Source organism: Danio aesculapii, chromosome 10, assembly GCF_903798145.1.
Source record: "Danio aesculapii chromosome 10, fDanAes4.1, whole genome shotgun sequence".
NCBI classification, from domain to species: Eukaryota; Metazoa; Chordata; class Actinopteri; order Cypriniformes; family Danionidae; genus Danio; species Danio aesculapii.
In genome coordinates this window covers 9,675,451-9,701,895 of record NC_079444.1, presented here as the reverse complement: position 1 = coordinate 9,701,895, position 26,445 = coordinate 9,675,451, and the positions used below count along the sequence as shown (strand labels likewise).

General features: G+C 38.3%; 3 protein-coding genes across 3 annotated transcripts; all 3 read right to left on the bottom strand.

Moving 5' to 3' along the window:
• Positions 1-1,771: 1,771 nt before the first annotated feature.
• si:ch211-193e13.5 (natural killer cells antigen CD94) lies at positions 1,772-4,684 on the bottom strand. The gene is made up of 5 exons (XM_056466359.1): positions 4,516-4,684; positions 4,189-4,440; positions 3,921-4,066; positions 2,254-2,360; positions 1,772-2,139 (listed from the first exon to the last, which is right to left on the bottom strand). Exons 1-5 carry the CDS (start codon positions 4,619-4,621, stop codon positions 2,013-2,015), a joined length of 738 nt encoding a protein of 245 aa, XP_056322334.1. The 5' UTR covers positions 4,622-4,684; the 3' UTR covers positions 1,772-2,012.
• Positions 4,685-9,218: 4,534 nt separating this feature from the next.
• Positions 9,219-14,299, bottom strand: LOC130236699 (C-type lectin domain family 12 member B-like). Its single transcript, XM_056467458.1, has 5 exons — positions 14,149-14,299; positions 13,728-14,063; positions 9,872-10,017; positions 9,434-9,534; positions 9,219-9,330 (listed from the first exon to the last, which is right to left on the bottom strand). Exons 1-5 carry the CDS (start codon positions 14,276-14,278, stop codon positions 9,219-9,221), a joined length of 825 nt encoding a protein of 274 aa, XP_056323433.1. The 5' UTR covers positions 14,279-14,299.
• A 2,002-nt stretch (positions 14,300-16,301) lies between these two features.
• LOC130236537 (C-type lectin domain family 12 member B) lies at positions 16,302-18,556 on the bottom strand. The gene is made up of 5 exons (XM_056467261.1): positions 18,427-18,556; positions 17,976-18,347; positions 17,471-17,616; positions 17,215-17,309; positions 16,302-17,118 (listed from the first exon to the last, which is right to left on the bottom strand). Exons 1-5 carry the CDS (start codon positions 18,539-18,541, stop codon positions 17,010-17,012), a joined length of 837 nt encoding a protein of 278 aa, XP_056323236.1. The 5' UTR covers positions 18,542-18,556; the 3' UTR covers positions 16,302-17,009.
• Between the last annotated feature and the right edge of the window lie 7,889 nt (positions 18,557-26,445).

Here is a 26,445-nt window from a genome sequence, read left to right as displayed (position 1 = left end):
TGGTCTGAGATGAGCAGTGTTCACTCTTTTTTTTCAGTGCAATGGCTCCCGCGGAGCCTGAAGTGGCCCACCTGTACAATGGCAGAGGGGGGCCAAAGATTCAAATTCATATATGGGCCATTTAAGGCAAAAAATGTGGCCCAGTTATTTTAAAACATGTGGGCCAGTTTGGCAAATATTTGGCACAGTAAACTCTGGCTTATGCAGCCGTTAGTCTATAATGGCCTAGAGAAGATATGGAAAATGTGGCCCAGTTATCCTAAAACAAATGTGGGCCACTTTTGGCAAATATTTGACACACTTAGCTCTGGCTAATGTGGCTGTGAGCCTAAAGTGGCCCAGAGAAGATATGGCAAATGTAGCCCAGTTATCCTAAAACATAATTGGACCACATAAACTAAAGTCACTATCATGGAGAAAAGTGTTTGCATTAGTTGTGCTCATAGCCCTGAACCTCTTAATATAATTTATCTTTTCGGCTGCTGTAACTTTTAAAAACTTTGCTTGAAAAGTTTATTCATTACAGCTAACAAACCAAGTAAAAAAAGAACAATAAATTGAAGTAAAGCACAACCTGTGATGAAATAATAATTCACTAATGTTAACCAATGTTTAATCCATTATTAGAAGTAACGTGATAACATGCTTGCACATGCCACAGGATTATGAAGGTTTATAAGCTTCTATGGTTCAACTTCTGCTCACAGAGACATCAATAATCAGCGTATGAACCTCAACAACGGTGACAACAAAATGAACAAAACTTACAAACATCACAAACAGGATATTAAAAGTGACAAAATCAACAACGTCAACATAAACAGCAGAATCAAAAGCAAATAATGAAAACTGCAGCATCAATAAGCTATATAATGTACTGCAATGCATGCTGGGATTTTTGTACTTTGCCACACCCAGCAAGTGTAAGGTGTAGGACAGATCTGGGCCAGAATAAAAGCAAATTGTGGCCCAGAATAGGGTCAGTTCTGGTTCATTTGGTTGAATTCTGGCTAATGTGTTGTATTGCTTTGGCTTATTTGTGGCCCAGATCTGACAAACAGGAGCGGACCGCCCTAGAGCATCATTCCATTCAGTATATGGTCCAGATGTAAGCGTCTGGTGAGGGCCAGATCTGGGCCAGAATAAAAGCGAACTGTGGCCCACAATAGGGTCAGTTCTGGTTAATTTCGTTGAATTCTGACTGATATATGGTATTACTATGGCTTAATTGTGGCCCAGATCTGGCAAACAAGAGCGGACCGCCCAAGTGCCATCATTCCATGCGGTATGTGGGCCAGATGTAAGTGTCTGGTGTGGGCCGGATTTGGGCCACATGAATTTTGCTAGCTGCATGGGTTAATTAATCTGTGGAATGAACCGCCCACTTATCCAGCACGTTTTACGCAGCAGATGCCCTTTTAGTCGCAATTCAACACTGGGAAACTCCCACACACTCTTGCACACACTCACATACACTACGGCCAATTTAGCTTATTCAATTCACCTATACCACATGCCTTTCAATTGTGGGGGAAACTGGAGCACTGGGAGGAAACAAACTCCACACAGAAATGCCAACTGACCCAGTCGGGGCTCAAACCAGCGACCTTCTTGCTGTGAGGCGATTGTGCTACCCACTGTGCCACTTTGCAGCCCTTTATTCATTTATCCTTCATTTTACTAGGAATTTCCCATTGAGATATGCATCTCTTCTAGCAGGGCCAAAATTGCAGTACCAAAAGCTTCAGATACAAAATTAGACACACATAAATTATTACAAATTAAAATTTATTTACACAAAACATTCAGATGATTCTTCCATGTAAGACTTATTTTTAGAGTTGGAATTGTTTCCTACATGATACACTCTGCATTTAAATTCACATTTTGCTGTCAGAAAGATGCTAAAATCCCAAATAACTTGTACTGTACAGTGGTGGGATAACAATTACAAAGCAACTGCCATTTTGGGTTTACAACACTAATTTATTTCACATACATTTTTATTTTATTTAATAAGTAATTTTTGTAACTGTTCTCTTGCAGATCCATTTGTTTAAATTAGCACATGACTCTCCTCTCCAGACTGAAACTGAAGTTATCATAGCACAGTCATAATAACTGTATCGAAGCAAGTACCTGAAACAACAATAAAGAAACTGTTTTATTATAAGTAGACTAAGTCATTTATTAGTATGACATGATAATGTAGGTAGACAGACATTTAAGCTAACCAGTTCAGTGATATCTCACCAATCTGTCAAAAATGAACTGCCATCGACCCAATACCACCGTCTATTATATTTCTTTGTCAGACCAATCCAATAAGAATCCGAAGCAGCAACCTTCAGTAAAAACTCCTGTTATGAGTGAACAGTAATTTATTATTAATTGGCAACTACACTGTAAAGGAATATCTGTAAATTAATGTTTCTCAAAATCCATTCAGTTTTAAAGAGCCCCTATTATGGATTTTTGAAAATGACCTTCCTTTCATGCAGTGTGTAACACAGCTCTTAGTGAATGAAAACATCATGTAGAGTTTAAATTCTAAATGTTCATCCTGTATAAAGTTAATGTCTCTCAAAAGAAAAAGTCAACTTAGAGTCATTAAAACAAGACATTTTCCAAACAGATCCCAAACATGTTTTTATTTTTCTTCATTTATCTATACTTTTGAATTGCATTATGGGACCTTGATCTTTCTTATAAAAACGTTTTTGACACACTGAGGAAGGCATTGTGTGAAACGTTTGTGTGTTCTGTTTCACCTAAAGAATGTAAAATAAAACTCTACGATGCAATTATTTGATGAGTGCGAATCATGACCTTTTTGAACAACAACTGAGATCTGGTGACTGTGGAGGCCATTCGAGTACAGTGAACTTATTGTCATGTTCAAGAAACCTGTCTGAGATGATTCACGCTTTATGACATGGTGCGTTATCCTGCTGGAAGTAGCCATCAGAAGATGGGTACACTGTGGTCATAAAATGGTTAGCAACAATACTCAGGAAGGCTGTGGTGTTGACATGATGCTCAACTGGTACTAATGGACCCAAAGTGTGCCAAGAAAATATCTCCCACACCATTACACCACCACCACCAGCCTGAACCGTTGATACAAGGCAGGATGGATCCATGCCTTCATGTTGTTGATGCCAAATTCTGACCCTACCATCCGAATGTCTCAGCAGAAATCGAGACTCGTCAGAGCAGGTAACGTTTTCCAAACTTCTATTATATAGTCCATTAGGTTAGCCTGTGCAAATCATAGCCTCAGTTTCCTGTTCTTAGATGACAGGAGTGTCACCCGGTGTGGTCTTCTGCTGCTGTAGCTCATCCGCCTCATGGTTAGATGTGCTGTGTATTCAGAGATGCTCTTCTACCTGGGTTGTAACAAGTTACCAACCTCGGTTTTATACCTCGGTTGTAACAAGTGGATATTTGAGTTACTGTAGCCTTTCTATCAGCTGGACCCAGTCTGGCCATTATCCTCTTAACTCACCTCATACTTAACATCGCCTCCTAATAATTCACTCACCTTCGCGCGATCAAAAGCACCCCCCAACCCTCTTTACTTCGTGTGATCAAAAGCATCGCTTGCGTTAACGAGCAGTTGGACAGGTGTACCTAATAAAGTGGTCGTTAAGTGGATATTACGGTATAAAAACTTTTTATTTTACAGACCTACTTCTCTATATACTATTATATTACTTCAAACTTATAAAACGTCAATAAAAGTCACTTTGTTAAACTATTGAGTTGGAATTTCAACATCAAAAGTCGATTGAGCAGAGATCAAGGTCCAATAATACAATTGACAACCGTAAATAAACGGTAAACACAAGATAATAAACTGCTAATTAACAGATATCTTGTAATAAAAAAGTGAATTTTACAGACCAACAGTAACTTACTTTTTCCTTTGGGCTCTTTATTATAGCCAGATCTGCTTTTCTCTGTTGACAGTCTCGTCTGCTGTCACTCCAGCTTTTCTTCTCAGATGAAATATAATAGAAACTGAAGTTGTAGTAAATCCACTTAAAGTTGTCATCAAGCTGATCTGTAAACGCAACCAGTTTAGACAATTAAATTCTTTCCATGCAAAAATGTATGCAGTATCATGGTTGAATTCATTCCTCATTACCAGTTGAGCATATAGTTAGATAGAATAAACATAAAAACCTTGCTCATAAAAGCCAAGCTGTAGTTCATCAATCTGGTTTATTATATGTTGTCTTTCCTCGTTGAGGTTGGTGATGTTGTTTAGTATCTCCTCTCGTTCTTCATTGAGTTCAGTGATGTGTGTTAGTAAGTGTTTTCTCTGAATGATGAAAAACACACAGACCATTATTACAGCCGTCAGCAGAAGAGCACACAACAATCCCAAACACACTTCAACTGCTCTCTGCTTTCTGCTCTTCACCGAGACGCTTCCTGAGGACGAAGAACACAAGATGTTGACTTTTTATTCACTCTTATGACAGTAAAAACTTAATCACACTTACGTACCTGTGATTTGAGGTGGCTGGTGTTTCTGTGCATGTGTCTTCAGGTAAAGATGTCCTTCGATATTAAAGTTTTCATAAACAGCTTCAGGTATCGCTGAGTCTGTCATTATGATGCTGTGTTAATGGTATTTTTGTTAAAGCTGCACTGCTTTCCTCCACAGCTCTACACTTTAAATGACTAAACTTCTGAAACCAACATTTCAACACCAGCTGAAGACAGATCCTTTTTTTTCCGTAACCACATTACCTAAATCTAAAAAGAAGAAGGAAGAAAAATCTCTTCTCAGCATCACTCCTCTGTTTGGTTTGTTCTCTAATCTAGCTTTCCAACAAAACATGCGCATTGTATGTTGCTACTTGTTTATTTATATGTCAAATTGCAATTGTGAGTTAAAATGTTCTTAAATGTAAATAATTTCATGATAAAACAATTTAAAAAGATTTGAAACTCATGACTCTATGGTAAAAGTTTCATTGTGGTCTTTGCTTCTGTTTCTTTCGGCTTGTCATTTCTTTCTCATGTCTTCTAGTTCCTTTTTTAATGGTTAGCCGGAAAGTTTCAACAGGTCATTTAACCACAACTAAATGTATAGCATTACCTTTTATGACCAAAGTTATGACTGAAGAAGGATGTGTCTGTTTTTTATTATTATTTTAATAATTTTAACTAGAATAACTAAATAAATAATAAAATCACTCTTTATTTTGATGATCTGTTTGTTGAATTAAGTTACATTGCATCTACATGCCAACTACTTCTCATTAGATTATAAGTAGAGTGTTAGGTTGGGGTTAGTGTTAGTGTTAGTGTAAGTTTACATGTACGGGCAAAGTTTCTTATAGTCAGTTAAATGCCTGTTTAGCAGCAATATCAACATATTAAGCAGACAGTCTACTAATATTCAAATGGACCATCAAAATAAAGTGTCACCAATTATGTATTATTATTATTATCATTATTATTATTATTATATTAATGAAATAATCTTAATCATGGCGACGCAGTGGCGCAGTAGGTAGTGCTGTCACCTCACAGCAAGAAGGTCGCTGGTTCGAGCCTCGGCTGGGTCAGTTGGTGTTTCTGTGTGGAGTTTGCATGTTCTCCCCGTGTTCACGTGGGTTTTCTCCAGGTTCTCCGGTTTCCCCCACAAGTCCAAAGACATGCGGCACAGGTGAATTGGGTAGGCTAAAGTTATCCATGGTGTATTTGTGTGAATGAGAGTGTATGAGTGTTTCCCAGTAATGGGTTGTAGCCGGAAGGGCATCCGCTGTGTAAAACATACGCTGGATAAGTTGGCGGTTCATTCCGCTGTGGCGACCCCAGATTAATAAAAGGACTTCGCTGAAAAGTAAGAGAATGAATGTTTCAATCACGTCCAAGTTTTCTAAGTTGCAAAATGTAACTTGATTTCTTAAGTCAGTTAAATGTAAGTGAAACAACTTGATTCTACTTAAAACTTGAAGGCAACGTTTTTTATTTAAAAAAAATAAATAAGAGAGCTCTACAAATATTTTATTACAATATTATTATAACAATTACAGTTAGAGAGCTCAATTATAGGGCAACACGGTGGCACAGTGGGTAGCAGGAGTCTATGGGTGTTTCCCATAGGGGCGTGACCCCTGATTAATAAAGGGACTAGAATAGAAAAGTGAATCCGGAAAGAAAATGAATGAATGAATGAATGAATGAATGAATGAGTTCAATGATTACTATGGGAATTGTCATTGTAGAGCTCACTATTCAGTGCTATCTCTTATAATTATCAAGCCTCACTTGTGGCAAGCTGTTTTAGTCTAAATTGTTTCAATGCTGAGATACACATTATAATTGCTTAGCTCTACAATTATACAGCACTACAGTTTACCAATAATAATTACAATTAAAGAGCTCTACTTTTGTTTCCAGTGACTTCCATTATTTTTTAAATTACAGAGCTGTAGAACTGACCTGTGATGCGTTTCCGAAAACCATCGTTAGCTAACTAAGGTCGCAAGTTCTGTCATTACAAAGCAAGTTCGTTAATTTGGCATTTCCCAAATACAAATAATATTTGCAAACTGTGTCGCAAACTTGTACGCTTACAACTACACCTTTAGAGCTGTAGTTAGACGCATAGTTCCTGGCTGTGCTCTATTCCTAGTTATCCCCCCTATGCCCTATTCATTTAGAATGTTCCAACATTTAAACTTGGAATAATTTTTAAAAAACATTAAGGTTATCTGTCTTGGGTGTAATTTCAATGTATTTTAACAGTTCAGTTTTAGCGATCATCATATTGACAATTGCTTTCCCTTCGTAGTGCACTTTGAAAACAATTTTGCTATTTTGAATACAGCCGTGGCTCATGACGAAAGCTATAGGTGAGCTATTATTTAAAAGCAGAATTTACATTACATCTCTAAAGCTTGTGAAAACAAAATATATAGCATACGTTAATGGTTTTAATTTATAGTAGGTTATTTATTGCAAAATACATATGTAGCCTACTGTATATGACATGGGCCTGTAGGTTAGAACATTTCTGCAGTGGTTTGAATGTGTCAATTTGTGAAAGTAGACTTTTATAAGATAAAAAAATAATAATAATAATGATATTAAGTGGAATTTTTTATTTCTTGTAAATTAGGCCTACAACCATTAACGATTTACATGATTTATAGATGAGATTAGTGTTAGCATAGTGATTTTATGTAATTCTCAACAATACTTGTAAAGGATTCATAGGTCCTATATGTGTCGTTTATATATATTTCAATTAATATGGAAAACGAGTGCGTGTTTTTACCAAAACTAATATTGGATTTTTTTACATTTGTGTGATCGTGTAAAACAATATAATTTTCACAAAAAATTATGGGTTTTTCTCTAAAGTACTCCACCCTGTTTAGAACATCATTATGGACATTTTATATCATAACTAACGTTTTTCAACATTTTACAGTGTTTTGGGAAACACTGGTCACTACATCGTTTTTTTCCTAAATGATGTATCCTACTATGATAATTCAGCCATGAGTTATGTTGTTGTTTGAGAAACGCACGCCTGTACAGTGACTTTTAATTTCGATAAATGTTTCCGGTGAACTTTTATGTCACGTATTTAAGATCTGCCTTTAAAATCAATGATCTACACTATCTATTGGAGTCTAGATTTAAAATGGGCCACACACCGAATAAGCCCTCTACCAAATTGCATTGTGCCAGAACACATATTTAAAATATCAACATTAATTTTACCATGGTATCTTCTATGGATGAAGCAGCACTCCGTGTTCAGCTACTGCTGCCTACAGGTTTAAATTTAAACATCTTTTAGTAACAGATTACGATGAGAATAAAATGCATTAAATAATGCTTAACCAATGCTCAGATAATCGTGAGTTAATGCATAACACATGTGAGCTAAACCATTTATTAATGATTACAATGGCGGTCAAAAGAGCTTAATGCGCTGCAACTTAAGAAAACACATGCAAATAGAAAAGACACCAGCAAATTAAGAAAACATCATCAGTTTGACAACACACATGTTACAAATCCTCACAATGCAAACTCAAATAGAAAACCCAACGCAATTCCTAGATTACTGAATGAGCAACAAACGAACAATCGGTCTGATTCATACATTAAGTAATCTATAAATTGTTGCAAATATATATATATATATATATATATATATATATATATATATATATATATATATATATATATATATATATATATATATATATATATATATATATATATATATATATATATATATATACTGTATATACTGTATATAGCAGTATATACCATAATCTATCAATTCCCTATGTTAACTAAAAATCCAAATTCATATGTAATAATTACCATAATAGTTATAAAGTTATGTACTTTAGCTTCAAGTTGACTTATTAATCATTATCTAATGATTTGCTGAGGTATCATTACTTTACACCTTGAGGCACAGTATTTTGATTTATAATGATATTGGATAACCAGATAAGATAGATTAAAGATAAATTCATTGTTTCATCCGGGTGTTCCAGTTTCACCCACAATCTAAAAACACGTGGTATAGGGGTACTGGGTAAGCTAAATTGTCCGTATGTATGTTTGTAAATGAGTGTGTATGGATGTTTCCTGGTGATGGGTTGCAGCTGGTAGGGCATCCGCTGCAAAGAACATATGCTGGATAAGTTGGTGGTCCATTTCGCTGTGGCGATCCCAGATTAATAAAGGGACTAGGCCGAAATGTCCAACTTCCGTAATGACTGTTGGAAAGCATAATGACATGGTATAGTGCTGTTCTACAAACAGCCGCATGGAGAGAGAGAAAGAGTATATTTATTTTAATAAAAACAAATGTAAAGATCCAACAGGAACACATTCAAATTTTAATGACCTGACAAAGAAGTAAAGCCCCATTCAGACAATACAATTTTTATTGTTTAGATAAAATCTTGACAAATTTACCAGACTATGACATCCTGTCATTAAGAAGCTGCATGAATGACAAATGCCTTAGCTATTGTCTATTGAGTGTTTTATCACTGACAGCAGTTTCCCCCATAAATATATACAAAATTACCTCACTTAAAATAAAACATAATGAGTTTGTTTATTAGGTAATTGTGAAACTGAATAAAGAACAATCTAGGTTAAACCAAGAACATAAAGACAACAAGTTATTATGTACTTGTTACATAATGAGTGATTTAAGGGTTAATATTTGTTCTCTCACAGATCCATCCATGGGAAGTATTGCAGGCATAAGAAAAGTACTTTGTTTCAGACACTACAGCACAGTTGAGGCTGTCAGACCCAAACCTAAAACATTCAATGTTTAAACATCAGAAATTTTACTTTGAATAATTTATGCTCTGTTTATCATATGATACTAACTGTAAATAGTAAATTAGTGATCACTTACCCATTTGCCACTGAAGGATCATCAATCCATTTCCAGTCTCCATTTGTCTGCCTCCAACCGACCCATAAACTATTATTCTGAAGAACCTTTTTCAAAAAGGTCTGTAATGATAAAATATAGCTTTATGATATTTTGTGTCTGTATAATACATGATTACAATTCACTTGACCAGATTTTAATGTTTAATTAAACATATAAAAAAATACAATAAAAAATATATTGTAAAATGCAGTTATATATATATATATATACATATATATATATATATATATATATATATATATATATATATATATATATATATATATATATATATATATATATATATATATATGATTCACGTCAATTTAAAAATAAAAAAGTTAAATCATTTAAAAGTTTTTGTAAAATCTGAAAACTGTAGCAGATGTCAAACTAAATCTTTTCTTTGTTGCTTACTGATTCCCCTGTTCTCTTTGCGATAACCAGATCTGCTTTTCTCTGTTGACAGTCTCGTCTGCTGTCACTCCAGCTCTTCTTCTCAAATGAAATATAATAGAAGCTGGAGCTGTAGTAAATCCACTTAAAGTTGTCAGCAAGCTGATCTGTAAACGCAACCAGTTTAGAAATCAATTTAAATTAGTTAATCTTGTAAGGATGGCTATATCTCTCCAAAATATTAAACCCTGAGAACTGTAATGGAACTCCACACGAGACACGACTACGAGAACGGTCAGGCATTAAAACAATAAACTTTCTAATCTGAGAAGAAGATCAGCTAGGAAATCAGTTCAGGTTGTGTCGATCATGCATCCTGAGCCCCCCTCTTTGCCCTGGACTTTACCTTCTCCACCAGAGCAGCTCCACACAGGATGTCTACGTTTTTAATATGATGTATCTTGTGGCTCTATATTCATGTTTGGTGTCATTTTAAATGTCTCCGTGTGATTGGTAAAGTGGTCCTAATTTCACTGTAATATTTTACAATCTCCTTTATATCAGTTCATTTGGGTTCTGACTTTGATAAGATCTCTACCAGATGCTCCACTCCAGGGAAAATGGTCTTCACTTCAACTCATGACCAGGCAAGAGTCTTGGTGAAGCTTTTATTGTCTAGAATTGATGGTGATTTGAGTATTTAGGCGAAACGTGCAGAAGTGTCTGTGGGATTCTGTAGTCAGGATAGCCCGTTGCACTATATAAGTCTCTGAGCTCTGCCTCAGGACTCATATGCTGCAGTGTATTTCTACATGGTCAGGTATTAATCTCTAACTCTTAAATGTATCTGAGTAATTGATGTTGTACAGTCTGAATTGGCTTATTTTGTTTAATTATGTGAATGGGAATATAAAATCTTTGCCTGACAAATAAATGTAAAATTCTTGTTTAACTCTAATATCTCCTGAAATCATTTAAATCTAGTAGATTGTTTAGGCTGATGTTTCTGCAGCCTACGACCAGGATTAGTCATGCATTCGGGCTCAATGGATGGAGCATAGGCACAGAATTAGAGACCTGTTGATTTCTGACAATCACTGACTTGGTATGATATAATCTAGTGGCTAAATCAAACTTTCTTTATGTAGAGTATGAGCAAGCATGGGGCCTAATATTACTTAAAGGAAATTAGTTTACAGTTATATCCTCTATCTAAGAACCAGAACTGGCGAGGATGTGTCCGTGAGTAGATAGCTGGCCAACATACTGACTCTAAGCGACTTTGGGTAAACGATGAACCATTAACTGAAAATAAGGATTTATTGAGGTAATCAATCTAAATTAGACCAAACCACAACCTATAAGGTATAATCAGCCTAAATTGGATGAATCTAAATTTAAATTATTATAAATTGGGGTCAAATTAAATTCGGAGTTGGAGACAAATTAAAATCAATTTTAACAGGTAAAAATATTTCTTACACGTGTTTAACCTTCACCCTTACTGTTAGTTCCGTCAAAGAACTAATAGATGGATCCTTATAATCTTTATGGCCATGTCAAAATGAGCTGACAAAACATTAAAATAATCCACACGTTTATAATCATTTAACTTCTCGTGATGTAAAAAGCTGCATTTTTGTAACAAACAACTCAATTCTCCAATGGATTTTCAAAAATTACTTTTACCCTCCCAGATGTCTTATTTTTTGTCCCTTGTTCCTTAAGCCTGTATTCTTTGCTCCCCATGTTAGTCCACATAGTTAGCCCTATTAATTGCCCTGGTTATTGGTTGTCACACCACCCACATGACTTTGCTACCATGGACTCAACAACCCATTTAAACTGACCATGGTGGTTCTTGAGGGACACTATGGGTTCCTAAATTATGACCTGACAAAATGTTGATCCCCCTTCAGGACACCACTCAAGTCATTATGTTTGCCACACCAGTTATAATGTCCAGCACTCCAGAGTCTCGCCCCATCATGGCTACCCTGGGCATGGGTCCTCGCCCTATTATGGCTGTTATCTCAAAGACTCATCATGGCTACCATCACGAAGCCTCGCTCATTCATGGCCTTAGTTCCTAAGCCTCCATCTGCCATAGTCACAGTCCCACAGCCCTTTCCCATGATGGCAACTGCTCCTGAACCATTCCTTACCATGGTCACAGACCCAAAGGCTTGCCCTGTGCTTGCCGACCAACTACAACTGGCATTCTTAAATCTCATCCCAAGCATTGTCTCATCACTGCTCTCACCTGCACACCTGCTCTGCTTCGGCATCACTTGCCCTTGCTTTCTTCCCTGCCTATGTGACCATCCCCCACATAGACCTGGGTACCTGGATCAATGCTGTGTACGCACAAAAAACTTTGCGTACGCCAAATTTCACGCTCACGTTTGGATTTACTAATGATGAAATTAACGTGAGAATGTGCGTTGGTCCATGCCAACTTCATGTCTGGCGTATGTGTATTTCTTGTGTGTGTTTGTTTTATTTCCATTGGCGACTCCTAGAGGCAATTATGTTAATTTGCACTCTACAAAGTATCTTTGAGCCGTGCAATGCCAGCTGAATGGGATGGGATCATCCGCATGTCTAGCAGGTATATAAGGTTCCCATACCATGCAGTTGACCAGCCAAACATTATAAAGTGCAATTTGCAGCAATCACCGGTTTTCCCAATGTAATGAGAGCGATCGACTGCACGCACATTGCTATAAAGGCGCCAACTGAAGACGATTTTGCATACGTGAATCAGAAACATTTCCATTCAATTAATGTGCAAATAATATGTGATGCTCAAATGTGATTGGGCAGCTGAAATGCCGGTGGCACTGCCTTGATAAGAGCGGAGAGGTGCTGCTATACCGCCCTAACACAGTGTTCCTCTAATACATCTGTTTCTCCCACAGACACGGATACTACTCCAGACAGTAAAGTGTCACGCACAATTGAGGCAACTCTCTCCTCAAAGGGTGTTAGTTCAGCATCCCCTGTTACCCCGCCTCTTCGGTCCACACTTTGACGGTGCGCAGCTGTTCTCTTAACCTGCACCTTTACATCGGACCATTTCTTTTTAAATCACCCACAGTGGGATGTTCAGACTTCACTGTGTTAACCGTGTCAGCTAATCTCTCCCACTCTATTTTTTCTTTTGTTATTAATTCCGGAGGACAAACTTGCAAATAACACAGTTTTTCTCCGGTCTACCTCCGATAGGAGCACCTCCGATTCACATTCTGTGAAGTTTCTCTTCTTGCTTGCTTTTGCCATTTTTTTTTCGTTTGGTTTTGCCAAAGTAGAGTCATTACCATATTTATACAGGGGAGGAGGCAGGGAGGGGTTTTGCGCTCGTGCACGTGCAATCAGTTTCACGTTAATTCGGATGTACAAAGAGAATATGTGTGGGATTCCGCGTACGCAGTGTTTCATACATCTGAATTTTTTACTGCGTACACACATTTACAGCTTTGTTCGTACACAATGTTTTAGTATGAATTCAACGCAAGTTTTTGTACATGAGGCCCCTGGTCCCTAACCAATTGTCTGCCTTTGCTCCACCTTCTTCTTGACTCAAGTTGGAGCATCTGAAAGCTGCTACTACCCATGGTTCAAAGTTCCAACAGTGCAAACAAGCCAAAAAGCGTGAACTTCTAACTATTTCTAGGAACTATGAAAAGTTCTAGGAACTCAGAAGTAAAAATGCCTTTAAATTATGATAGTGTATGGAAATTAAATGAATTGTAGTCTATGCTTTTTTTTATATCTGTAGACAGATAAACCAAACAATAACGCAAAACAGATAAACCAAACTGAAGAAACGACTCAAAGAATTATAGTCAAAATATACGATTAAAGAGAACTTTACCCTGTTCATGAAGCCAATTATGCAGTTGCTTCTGCTCATTCCTTATCTTGTCTCTTTCTTTGGTCAGGTCATCGTTGTGTTTCAGTATCTTGTCTCTTTCTTCGGTCAGGTCATTGTTGTGTTTCAGTATCTGCTCTCTTTCTTCAGTCAGGTCATTGTTTTGATTCAGCAACTGCTCTTGATCCTCATTGAGTTCAGTGATGTGTGTTAGTAAGTGTTTTCTCTGAATGCTGAAATACACACAGAGCACTATTACAGCCGTCAGCAGAAGAGCACACAACAATCCCAAACACACTTCAACTGCTCTCTGCTTTCTGCTCTTCACTGAGACGCTTCCTGAAAGCGAAGAACACAAGAATACATTTTAACACTTCACATTTATGATTGCTATAATTTATGATTGTTATAATAAATAAGGTACCTGTAAGTTGAAGTGGCTGGTGTTTCTCTCTACGTGTCTTCAGTTCAAGACATCCTTCATTATCTACATTTTGATAAATAGCCTCGGGGATCTCTGAGTTGGTCATTATGATCGTTTGTTTAGTCTGCATTGATCTTCCCTTCTCTTCAGATCTAGGTTATGAACATCCAAACTTCTGTAAAAAATAATTTAAAAAAAACTTTCACAACAGCTAACCCCCTTTTCACAAGCACTTTACCAACCCGCATTAAAAGAAGAAAAAAAATCTAGTCTACATGTCCCTTCTGCTTTAGCTAGTTCCCTAATCTTGTTTTTCTAATAAACATGGCATTGTTTATTGCTAATATTGTTTACTCAACAAATTGACAATTTAAGTTCCTCTATTGTAAGTCACTTTATAAAAGCTCTACATGGCTAAATGTAAATAACTACATCACATGAAATATACATGTGTGTATTTTTTTTTACTTTTGCTTCAGTGTCTTTGAGTTTGTTGTTACTTCCTTAAATGTTCATGTTATTTTTGTTGGCTTCCTTGTATGGTCATTGGCTCTTAAAGACAAATTTGAACATCAGATTCATTGTTACATTTACATTTAATCATTTAGAGGACATTTGAGGAGTTCAGATGCTAAAGCCACTTAATTCAGATAAGCAGAATCTAAACTTTTTTTCTAAAATGAGCATTTTTCTCAGTGTAGGTTTAGTAATTTCACTTTTATAGTGATAAATAGGTTCTTTTCATTGCCTTCAAAGTGTAATAACTGAACATAAATAAAGAAGGCTGAGAAAATGCTCTTTTTATAAAAACAATTCAGGCTTCACCTGTTATGTCGCCTCACAGCAAGATGGTCGCTGGTTCGAATCCTGGCTGGACCAGGATGCATTTCTGTGTTCTGAGTTTGCATGTTTGCGTTGGTTTCCTCAAGGTACTCCAACCTCCCTCACTGCCCAAAGATATGTGGTATAAATGTGTGAATGAGTGAGTGTATGGATGTTTCCCAACACTGGAGGTTCTCTAGTGTACTCCCAGCGCTGGGTAAAAACATATGCCAGGGTAATTGGTGGTTCATTCTGCTTAGGCAACCCCTGATAAATCAGCGACTAACATTTTGAGTGAGTGAATTTACAAATGACGAGAACCACAGGATCAAGTAGATCAACAAGGGAGCAATGCATAAATACATGTCCCAACTGATCTAACGGTGTATTTATGAGTATCCTGTGGTTCTCGTCATTTGTAAATACACAATACATAGATGTTGCGTGTATTAATGAACCAATTTCTGATGAAAAAGATCAGCTATTTCTTGTTTTTAGAGAGTAGTCATTGAAACTGGTTTTGTGCCAATTTACAAATGGGGCAACAGAGTGGGTCAGTGGTAAGCACAGTGGTCTTACAGCAAGAAGGTCACTGGTTTGAGTCCTGGAATTTTTAAGTGGAGGTTGCATGTTTGCGTAGGTTTCCTCCAGGTGCTTTGGTTTCCCCCACTCCCAAAGGTGTGTGTGTGTGTGTGTGCGTGTGTGCGTGCGTGTGTGTGTATGTTTCTCAAGTTAGTGTACTTCCAGTGCTGGGTAAAAACATATGGGTAATTGGTAATTGGCGGTTCATGTGGGTTATTGGTGGTTAATTCCATTGTGGCAGCCTCTGATAAATCAGGATCCACAAGATCAATTAGATCAACAAGGGAGCAATGCATAAATACATCCCTCAACTAATCTAACAGTGCAAACGTACAATGTTTCTTTTAAAATAATGAGGAAAATAAACTGGATGCTGCATGCATTAATGGGTACATTTCTTGACTGTTTTAGGGAATAGTCATTGAAACAGCTTTTGTCACTTTTTGGGATGTACTATGAAGTGATGTTTACATGCAAAACCCAATTTTCTCAATTTAATTTGTGTCTAGCTACTTTCTTTGGTGAAGTTAACACTGCTCAGACCTCCCTGTGCCAATGCACTGTTCCCACTGTTGTTCTGTCCCCATGAACAGAAGAACCAGTGGTGGACCACTGGCTTTGAAAAGTGAGATGGTGTGGGACAACAAGCAGGGGATTCACATTGGATTTTAGACCATTGAAAAAGAATACAATGCAAAAAAAATTATGGGATAATTTTAATTAAGAATAAAGAGTTTAATAATGACCATTTGAAATGATATCAACACTTATCAAGATATAGGCATGTATACTTTTTTTGTTAAAACATTACAGGCACTACAGGTTTTCTCAATGCAGCTGTTTTGGTAGAAAGAAAAGAGACATTTCAACATTATTTGTTCTTCTGCTAAAATAATGGAGCCAGATGGAAATCTGAATATCTCTGCAAATGAACCATACAGCACTTCAAAAATTAAGATACCGAAAGAAAAGTTTGTTGAGAACCAAAATTTAAAAGGCTTTTGAGATATAGTATATGGGATCTTGTTGAGTTACAAGCATGCAAATGTCAGGGAACACCCAACACTTTTTCACCATTGAGTGACCGCTTATTGGCTTATAAAGCAGCAAAGATCCCATAAATCCACAGATTCAACCAATATACTTTCCAATCTCTGTGTAAAAAAAAAATCTTGGGTAGAAATTGTCATTTTGACCACTGTGTACATACAGTAACAGTACTCACTAAATAGACATACATAACATTTAGCATTTTGGCTTTCAGGAAAATAATATAGTAAATTAAATATGTGAGACTGGGATTTTTTTGACCATATAACCATCTAAATTAACAAAAACTCTTATTACAAGAAAAAAACGAAGGTTAGTACAATACAACTTTCAAACTGATTTACAATAAGTGTAGCTGTTAAAAATCCTTCAGTTAATTTACTGTATTATCTTTTAATATTGAGTGATTAATAATGATGAGTCTTCTCACAGATCCATCCGTTGTTAGAATTACAGGCGGAAGTATAATACCCTCCTTCAGCCACTACAGCACAGTTAGAGCTGTCAGTCTTGGACCTAAAATATTCAATTATATATTTAGGATTTAGATTTTAATAGTTTTATGAAACCTTAAAGCTAAAGATGTATTCAGTTTATTCAGTGATCACTCACCCATTAGTCAATACAGTGCCATCAAGCCATTTCCACACATCTGTCTTTGTCAGACCAATCCAAAAATTTCTGTCAACAACTTTCTGGAAAAATGTCTGTAAAAATAAAACATATACATACGCCAATGATATTTCATGTCAGTATGTTACAAGCTAAATTGGCTACTTTTTAAAATATGAAATGAATATTGCAAATAAAATAAATCCTATGCATCAGTGCAGGTGAATAAACACAAGAATGTTTTATTGTCTCTCACTTTTTCCTCTGTGCTCTTTATGATGGCCAGATCTGCTTTTCTCTGTTGACAGTCTCGTCTGCTGTCACTCCAGCTCTTCATCTCAGATGAAATAAAATAGAAACTGTTGTTGTAGCAAATCCATTTAAACTTATCAACAGGCAGATCTGTTAATATAAGCAGTTTACAAACAGTTAAACAGTCAAGTCTGATTAAAACAGTCAAAAATAATAACCCACATGACTGCAGTCATAAGCAGCAAGCAACTTAAAAGAAGTCTAAACGACATTCACAAAGACGTCATGGCTAAATTGGGTCTGTCAGTGAAAGCTTAATAAATGTTTATCATCAGTCCAGAAATAGACTAGTCATCAAACAGAAAGCTAATGAATGACAAAACATGATTGTTTGTTATTTGTATGAATTTTTGATTTTCTTTGGAGGAGGCATTATTACTGACTTAATTACAGTCGTAAGTAATCGTTTAATTACTTTGAAATTAAAAGCAATCATTTAAAAAAATTACCTTGTTCATATGGCCACATTTTCCACTTGTCATTCCTTAACTGCTCCCTTTCTTTAGTCAGGTTTTCGATGTGGTTCAGTAACCGCTCTCTTTCTCTATTGAGGTTTGTGATATTAGTAAGTAACTGCTTTCTTTCTTCAGTCAGGTCATCGTTGTGTTTCAGTATCTGCTCTCTTTCTTCAGTCAGGTCATTGTTTTGATTCAGCAACTGCTCTCGATCTTCATTGAGTTCAGTGATGTGTGTTAGTAAGTGTTTTCTCTGAATGCTGAAATACACACAGAGCACTATAACAGCCGTTAGCAGAAGAGCACACAACAATCCCAAACACACTTCAAGTGCTCTCAGCTTTCTGCTCTTCACTGAGATGCTTCCTGAGGATGAAGAACACAAGATGTTGACTTTTTATTTACCGTTATGACAGTAGAAAATTGTTTTTTTACGCATACATACCTGTGAGTTGAGGTGGCTGGTGTTTCTGTCTATGTGTCTTCAGATCTAGACATCCTTCATTATCTTTAGTATTTATATTTTGATAAATAGCCTCGGGTATCTCGGACTTGGTCATTGTAAATGGTAAGTTTGTTTAGGCTGCACTCTTCTTCTTTTCAGTGGATTCAAACTTTCACTTCTAAAAAAAACTTTCACAGAAGCTTAAGCCTTTTCGCAAGCCACACGTCACAAGAAGAAGAAAAAAAATTATTGTTGGCATGTCTCTAATGCTCTAGCTTTTTCCTTAATTTAGATTTTCTAATAAACATAGCATTGGTCATTGCTAATATTGTTTACGCTTATGATACAGTAAATTGTTTGCGCCCCAATAATACAAGTCACTTTAAAAATTTCTAATGTAAATAACTACATTGTTAATAAGTTAAAGCTCGCATGATCATGTGACAATAATGTGTGACTTTCGGTTGACTTTTGGTTCTGGTTTTTTGCTATGTCTTGCTTTTTTTGGTTATCTTGTAGGGTCATTGACACTTAATGACACTTTAGATCAGGGGTGTCAAACTCAATTCCTGGAGGGCCGCAGCTCTTCACAGTTTAGTTCCAACCCTAATGAAACACACCTGATCAAACTGTTGGAGCAGGGTTGGAATTAAACTTCAAGGCTGCGGCCCTCCAGGGAGTTTGACACCCCTGCTTTGGATCATCAGATTTATTGTCCTACTGTGGCAGTTATGTGCACCCTGACATTAATCTACATTTACATTTAATCATTTAGACTAGAGGACACTTGAGTTCAGATGCAAAAGCTTCTATGTGGCATCTGAATTCTTATAAAAATAGCATTTTCTCAGTGTAGGTTCAGTAGTTTCACATTGATAGCAACGAACAAGTTATTTTTATAGTCTTTAATTCAATTCAATTCAATTCACCTTTATTTGTATAGCGCTTATACAATGTAGATTGTTTCAAAGCAGCTTCACATAAAAGGTCACAGTAAATAGGGACAGTGTAGTTCAGTTTGTAGTGTTTAAAGAGCCCATATTATGGGTTTTTGAAAATGCCTTTCCATGTAGTGTGTCACACAGCTCTAAGTGAAGTGAAATATCCAGCTAAGGCTTAAATCTGTAAGTGTACAGTGTTTAAAACTATTGATTCATCTATAAAAGAGTCGACTCATAGTGCTTCAAACGAGTCGTCTTGATAACGAGTTATTAGGTGTTTCGCGATGACGCAGCTACGAAACACAAGTAGTTGCACGCGCAAGCCCGGGAGATTTGAAACCTGCGGCTCCGCCCACTAACAGAAAAAAGTCACACACACACACACACAGAGACACACACAGACACACACACACACACACAGAGACACACACAGACACACACACACACACACAGAGACACACACAGACACCGGTAGAATGAAGTCACGCTGTGCAGATGGAGATTATTGACAGTTCACCCAAAGATGAAACCTTAGCATATAGCCTAGCCTTGAGCAGATCGAGAGCCTCTGGAAACTACCTGCTTACAAAGAAGACTTCTTCAGTTTGTTAAAGGAAGGATCAGTATAGACTGTCAGAACAAGGATCAGTGGATCATGAATCAGTTTCTTCCCCCATTTCACCAGTGTAAGTACGTGCGATTAAAATTGTTGCCTCGTTTACTCTAGCTTGCAAATTATGCATTTAGTTGTGTTTTGTTACTTGTAACCGCGTGTGCTGTATCAGGTTAACTCTTTATAGTCTCATATCGCGTGTAAAGCTACGTTGAAAACGCGACGCGTGCCGCTTTGTTTATGGATAGTCAGCTATGTGTGTGTGTGTAATGTGTGTGTGTGTGTGGCTCCTCTGAGGACGGTCGTTTGTGTGAGTGTCTCCTCTTAGGAGGTTGATGTGTGTGTGTGCGTGTCTCTGAATAGGGTAAAGCTCTAGGCAAAGGGTGATCAAAGGGACCCGTTTGTAAAGTGAGGACTTTAGGGGGTGTCGCGGTTGAAATCTTAGGGTTGTAATCGCGGATGTAACTGAGGACGCGGAGGGGGAGGGAGGTGTCGCCGCCGCGCCGTCTCTATTCTGGACGCGCCGGCCCTGTGTGTGCGTGTGTGTAAAAAGAGCAAGTAGACTGCTAGGACATATCCTCGCCAGTTCTTGGACTTTTTGCTTGATAAAATAGTTAGTCGTCAGTATTTTCTAGTCCATCGTCTATATTTACATTCACCCACTGGCAGCCAAAATCCACTATGAAGCGTGTGTACACTGTGACTACTTTTATATTGTTGATAATCTGCTGGGCATTTCACTCTGTCTTGCCCTGAAGCCTGTCAGTGTCGTCGACCAATCGCAGCAGCCTGTCATTGGTCCAATCAGCGCAGATTAGCTTCGCGCTGAGGACGGGTTTGGGTACAAATGAATCGTTGAACGATTCATATGGGAGTCGCTGGGATAACTAGGTAAAAATAAATGCATATTATAAGACCATCAAAGTGTTGTTTGACCTTGCATGCATATTAGACTGTTGTTGGAGACCCTTACAACCTAAATATGACCCTATTTCATCTATAATATGGGCTCTTTAAGTTCAGTTCAGTTGAGCTCAGTTCAGTGTGGTTTAATAATCACTACTGAGAGTCCAAATATTGAAGGGCAAATCCAACGATGCGCAGCTCTACAGATCCCACAACATGCAAGCCAGTGGAGACAGCGGAGAGGGAAAAAAACTTCACTAATGGCGGAAGTGAAGAAAAAAAACCTTGAGAGAAACCAGGCTCAGTTGGGCACGACCATTTTAATTTCTCCGCTGGCCAAACGTCTTGTGCAGAGCTGCAGTCTCAGTGGCGGAGGCTGGAAGCTGGCCTCAGCGAAGACTCGTCTGTCTCTGGAGCGTCACAGGAATCAGTCTCATGTTCTCCACTCCTCCATGACCATCACAGTAGCTGCTCAGGATACGGTCTGGTCCAGGATATGGAAACCTTGGGATCATCTCGTCGTTGGTCTTGGATCGAATCAGTGACTCTGCATAGTCTGAGGGCCTCGGGAAGAGTATCCCCAGGTGGAAATGGAGAATAAAGAGAATAATTAGTGTAGCTGATGTTCACAGTGTATATCAACAAGATGCATAACCTGTGTGGAAGCCCCCTAAGTGGTGCACTAAGTGTATGCTTTACTGAACAGATAGGTCTTTAATCTAGTTTTGAATTGGGAGAGTGTGTTTAAGGGGAAATACAGTAGCTGAACATAAAAATAGGAGGCTGAGAAAATGCTAATCTTATAAGAAAATTGCAGACCTTTTTACTTTTCAAGAGTTCACACTTAGCTGATGATTGATTATAAGCAAGTTTGGCATGTTGTCCCAGGAGAGAGCCCTGAGCCCAAAAGGTCCTTGAGCCCTGGGCTCCATCCCATTTGCAGGGCAAAAGGGGAGCCTTGAGCTCAGGTAGATTTCGACAACTGCCCCCTTGATAAGAGCTGACGACTAGAATGAATGCTATGAAGAGATATGCTGCAGGATGAGAGATTGACTGTAGTGCTAAATTTAGATTGATCAATTCACTTGTTGTGCATGTTTTTGGAATGTGAGAGGAAACCGGAGGACCCGGGGAAAACCCACACGAGCACAGGAAGAACATGCAAACTATGCACAGAAACGACCCCCGGCCTGTTAGAGGACTAGAACTGGTGACGTTCTTGCTGTGAAGCAACAGTGCTAACCACTGGGCCACCGTGCCACCCTATGGAGGGAAAGGTGAAGAGGTAGGCGTGGAAGGGGGGACTCTTCAAATCGAAGACAACTGTAGTGAAAAACCCTGGCTTTTTATAGTGGGTTAGGAATGGCCTGATTGGTGGATCATACATGCTAATGCAGTACCAGCCATGTTCAATCATAATCACGTGATCCTCTCGAAATTACTTTATGAATAAACTTCACTTATCCGAAGTAATTTACAAATAAGGGGAACCACAGGAGCTATTAGATCTACAAAGGAGAGATATGGAAATACATGCACCAGCTAATCTCAAAGTCAAAGTAATCTCAAATCTTTTAAAATAAAGAGCAAAATAGAACAGATGTTGCTTGTTTTAATGGGTCAGTTGCTGACTACAAAGATTTATTTCTAAACTGTTTTCAGGAAATAGTCAATTAAAGTCACTTTGTGCCTTTTTGGGATGCACAACCATGCAAGTGGTGTTTACTTGCAGAACACAAGTTTTTAAAGGCACAAAAGTCTGAATTAGTGAATTCAGGTAACTGAATGCAGAGCCAGTGATTATGTTATATATATTCAAACACAAATGCCTTGAATGTGATGCAAGCAGCAGTTTTAAGTCAGTGTTGATGAAAAGAGGTGGGATGTGTGGCTGTGTATCTGGATGTGTGCTTTCTTTGGCTTTCCAGAAAACATTCTGGATCAGGGGCAGAGGTTTGGTTTACCAAGAAAGCATTGCAATAGTCCAGCCTGGACGAAACAACCAAGGAGTTGTGTAACATATCCCAACAGGAAGGGTTTTATCTCCCTAATGTTCTAGAAGGAAAATCTGCAAGAGTGGGTGGTTCTATCAATGTATTTGGTGAAAACAACTAGGGTGCTGGCTAGGTTTCTGGTTCCTGGAAAGAGTAATTGTTGGTGCACCTAGCTTGATGAAGAAGATGTGAAGAAGCACGGACTACCCAAATACACATGCAGTTCTGCTTAGCAAGGTTGAGTTGAGATTATGGTATTTAATTATCACATGTCTGTCAAACATGTTGAAATGTGATCAGTGATCATAAGATCACAAGGCCAGAATAACGGTAGAGGTAGACTTGAGTGCCATTAGCATAGTAGCGATAGGACACACCATGAACAGCAGATCAATGACTTAAAGATTGAGAAGATAAATGGGCCAAGTGCTGAGTCCTGAGGTACTCCAGTAAGATAATGCAACTTTGAGATTTGATCTACCTAGAAGCCAGAACACTCAAAGTTGATGGTTGGCCATTGGGATTCGTCAGTCAGCATCAGTCCGGCTAGTTGAATTAGTTTGTTCCACACTGTGCCTCTCTTCAGGTTAAAGTCAGATTGAGTAGGTGCAATTCAGTATGTAGAATCCCTATCATCCGTCGACTGAACAAAAACTGAAGTGACAGGGCACAGACTACTGCCCCCCTGGGTGTGCATAAAGACACATCCTCTCACACAGACACAGAACACATGTGCTCTTTTCCAATGACTGCCGTCTGTTTGGTGTGCTTGTGTGCAGCTCTTTGGACTAGACATGAGTCATCACATTGGCTTGGTGTTTTCCGGCCCTTTAAGAGGAAAATCTCAAACAATTCGGTTAAGATAAAAGACCACAGTTGAAATAAACTTTGTCATAAAGGTTGAAAATAGAATCTTGTGGTTAAATGCGTCTAATGCCGTGGGTATCCAGAAAATTGAGTATTTAGAAGGCTGTTCTATGAACTTTCAGAGCTTTAACAACTGATAATAGTGTTAAGTCAGTTGAATCAGTCTTATGAAGCCAGACTGCTTATTGTCCAGGTTGTTTTTTGTGTGAAATATTAAATGAAATAAATGTAATATATTTAACATGTTTGTTCTATTAATAGAGGCGGCACAGTGGCTCAGTGGTTAGCACTGTCACCTCACAACAAAGAGGCTGCTAGTTCGAGTCCCGGCTGGGCCAGTTGGCATTTCTGTATGGAGCTTGCATTTTCTCCCTTTGTTGGCGAGGGTTTCCTCCAGGTGCTCTGGTTTCCCCACAGTCCAAAGACATGTGCTATAGGTGAATTGAATGAACTTGTCCGTAGTATATGAGTGCGTGTGAATGCAAGAGTGTATGGGTGTTTCCCAGTACTGGGTTGTGGTTGGAAGGGCATCCGCTGTGTAAAACATTTGCTGGAATAGTTAGCGGTTCATTCCACTGTGGCGATCCCTGATAAATAAGTGACTAAGCCCAAGGAAAATGAATGAGTGAATGTTCTCTTTATATGTGATGATGATTCCAGCAATATTACTGACAAATAACTCCAAATCACAACAAATTAAACTTCAAATTTGGTACAAACTGAAAAAAACTTTTAAACCAATAATAGCTTTACAAAATTAAAAAGTTCACCCAAAAAGTAAAAACAATAAAAATTAAATTACTAATTTATTCACCATACTTGTTCCAAAACTGTAGAAGTTTTTCTCCTGTTGAACACACAGATGATGATTATTTTTTTAAATAAATAAATAAATATACACTTTATTTATTAATACTTTTTAGATACCAGCGAACTTTTAAAGTAGCACTTGTATCTGTACTGAAATATCAGCCAGCTGAACCACACTGCAATGACTCATTTTGCTACTCTGTTTTTTTTACTTATGTTCTCTGGGGTTGACACTTTCTGTCCACAAACCCAATGAGATGGTTTTACCACATCTGTATTCATCTGTATATGCATTCAAATCCTGCAATGTGCTGTTCAGTGAAACAATATTCATATTAAAAGCTATGAAAATGCTATAAAAATCCAGTCAATGCAGTCATATAGTCTATAAGCTCCACATTATAAAAATGAGCAAAAATGTTTTATTAATTGTCATAAGACATTCTATCAGTAAACATCACTACAACAAAATAATCTAAAAACAAATACCTTTTATAGCAGAAGTTTAGATAGTTTAGTCTATGCCAGGGTACTGGAGAGGAAGATCTGGCCAATGGTTAAACCTAGGATCCAGGAGGAACAATGCGGTTTTCGTTCAGGTCGTGGTACACTAGACCAGCTCTTGACCCTCACCAGGGTGCTCGAGGGTTCATGGGAGTATGCCCAACCAGTCCACATGTGTTTTGTGGACTTGGAGATGGCATTCTGTGGAAGGTGCTCTGGAAGTATGGGGTCAGAGGCACTCTGTTCATACAGAGACGGAACAGTCCTTAACAGAGCAGGAGTTTGGTCAGACTTGTTTCCAGCGCATGTTGGGCTCCGACAGGGCTGCCCTTTGTCACCAATTCTGTTTATCATTTTTATGGACAGGATTTCAAAGTGCAGCCTTGGGCTGGAGGCGGTCCGGTTTGGGGACCACAGGATTTTATCTGTGTTATTTGCAGACGATGTTGTTCTGTTGGTTTTGTCGAACATGGACCTTCAGCATGCAACTGGGGCGGTTTGCTGCCGAGTGTGACATGGCTGGGATGAGAATCAGCACCTCCAAGTCCGAGGCCCTGGTGCTCCACCGGAAATAGGTGGCTTGCCCTCCTCAGGTTGGAGTAAAGTCCTTACCCCAGGTGGAGGAGTTCAAGTATCTTGGGGTTTTGTTCACGAGTGAGGGAAGGATGGAGCGTGAGATTGACAGGCGGATTGGTGCAGCGGCAGCAGTAATGCGGAAGACAAAGCTCTCAATTTACCGGTCAATCTACATTTCTACTCTCACCTATGGTCATGAGCTTTGGATCATGACTGAAAGGACAAGATCTTGGATACAAGCGACTGAAATTAGTTTTGCTTGCAGGGTGGCAGGGCGCACCCTTATGGATAGGGTGAGAAGCTCTGTCACCCGGGAGGAGCTTGGAGTAGAGCCGCTGCACCTCCACATCGAGAGAATTCAGCTGAGGTGGCTCGGGCATCTGTTTCAGATGCCTCCTGGACGCCTACCTAGGGAGGTGTTCCAGGCATGTTCCACTGAGAGAAGGCCTCAGGGAAACCCAGGACACGCTGGAGGGACTATGTCTCTCGGGAGGCCTGGGAACGCCTCGGGATCCCCCCGGAGGAGCTGGAGGAAGTGTCTGGGAAGAGGGAAGTCTGGGGTTCTCTCCTAAGACTGCTGCCCCCCCGACCCGGCCCCAGAAATTAGGACGAAAATGAGATGAGATGAGTTAAGATCACCAAACTATATTGATTGCCCCATTAAGTCAGTCAATTTACAAATTACACAAACTATCATTAAAATACATTTGTTGGTTTAAAATCCCTAATTCATAAATAAAAAAAATTCTGGCTAATTATAAATAATATTCATGACATTAAGAAAAACAGTGAGACACAATCACCCAAG

Bases quoted from the DNA above. Each gene is read 5' to 3' on its own strand.
- si:ch211-193e13.5 (XM_056466359.1), bottom strand. From the start codon at position 4,621: ATGACAGACTCAGCGATACCTGAAGCTGTTTATGAAAACTTTAATATC. The intron at 4,441-4,515 runs GTACGTAAGTGT...CTTCGTCCTCAG, and splicing joins CCAGCCACCTCAAATCACAG to GAAGCGTCTCGGTGAAGAGC. The intron at 2,361-3,920 runs GTAAGTTACTGT...CACTCATAACAG, and splicing joins TAAAGAGCCCAAAGGAAAAA to GAGTTTTTACTGAAGGTTGC.
- LOC130236699 (XM_056467458.1), bottom strand. From the start codon at position 14,278: ATGCAGACTAAACAAACGATCATAATGACCAACTCAGAGATCCCCGAG. The intron at 14,064-14,148 runs GTACCTTATTTA...CTTCGCTTTCAG, and splicing joins CCAGCCACTTCAACTTACAG to GAAGCGTCTCAGTGAAGAGC. The intron at 9,331-9,433 runs GTAAGTGATCAC...TGAATGTTTTAG, and splicing joins GATCCTTCAGTGGCAAATGG to GTTTGGGTCTGACAGCCTCA.
- LOC130236537 (XM_056467261.1), bottom strand. From the start codon at position 18,541: ATGACCAAGTCCGAGATACCCGAGGCTATTTATCAAAATATAAATACT. The intron at 17,617-17,975 runs GTAATTTTTTTA...TTATATTAACAG, and splicing joins AATGTGGCCATATGAACAAG to ATCTGCCTGTTGATAAGTTT. The intron at 17,119-17,214 runs GTGAGTGATCAC...TGAATATTTTAG, and splicing joins GGCACTGTATTGACTAATGG to GTCCAAGACTGACAGCTCTA.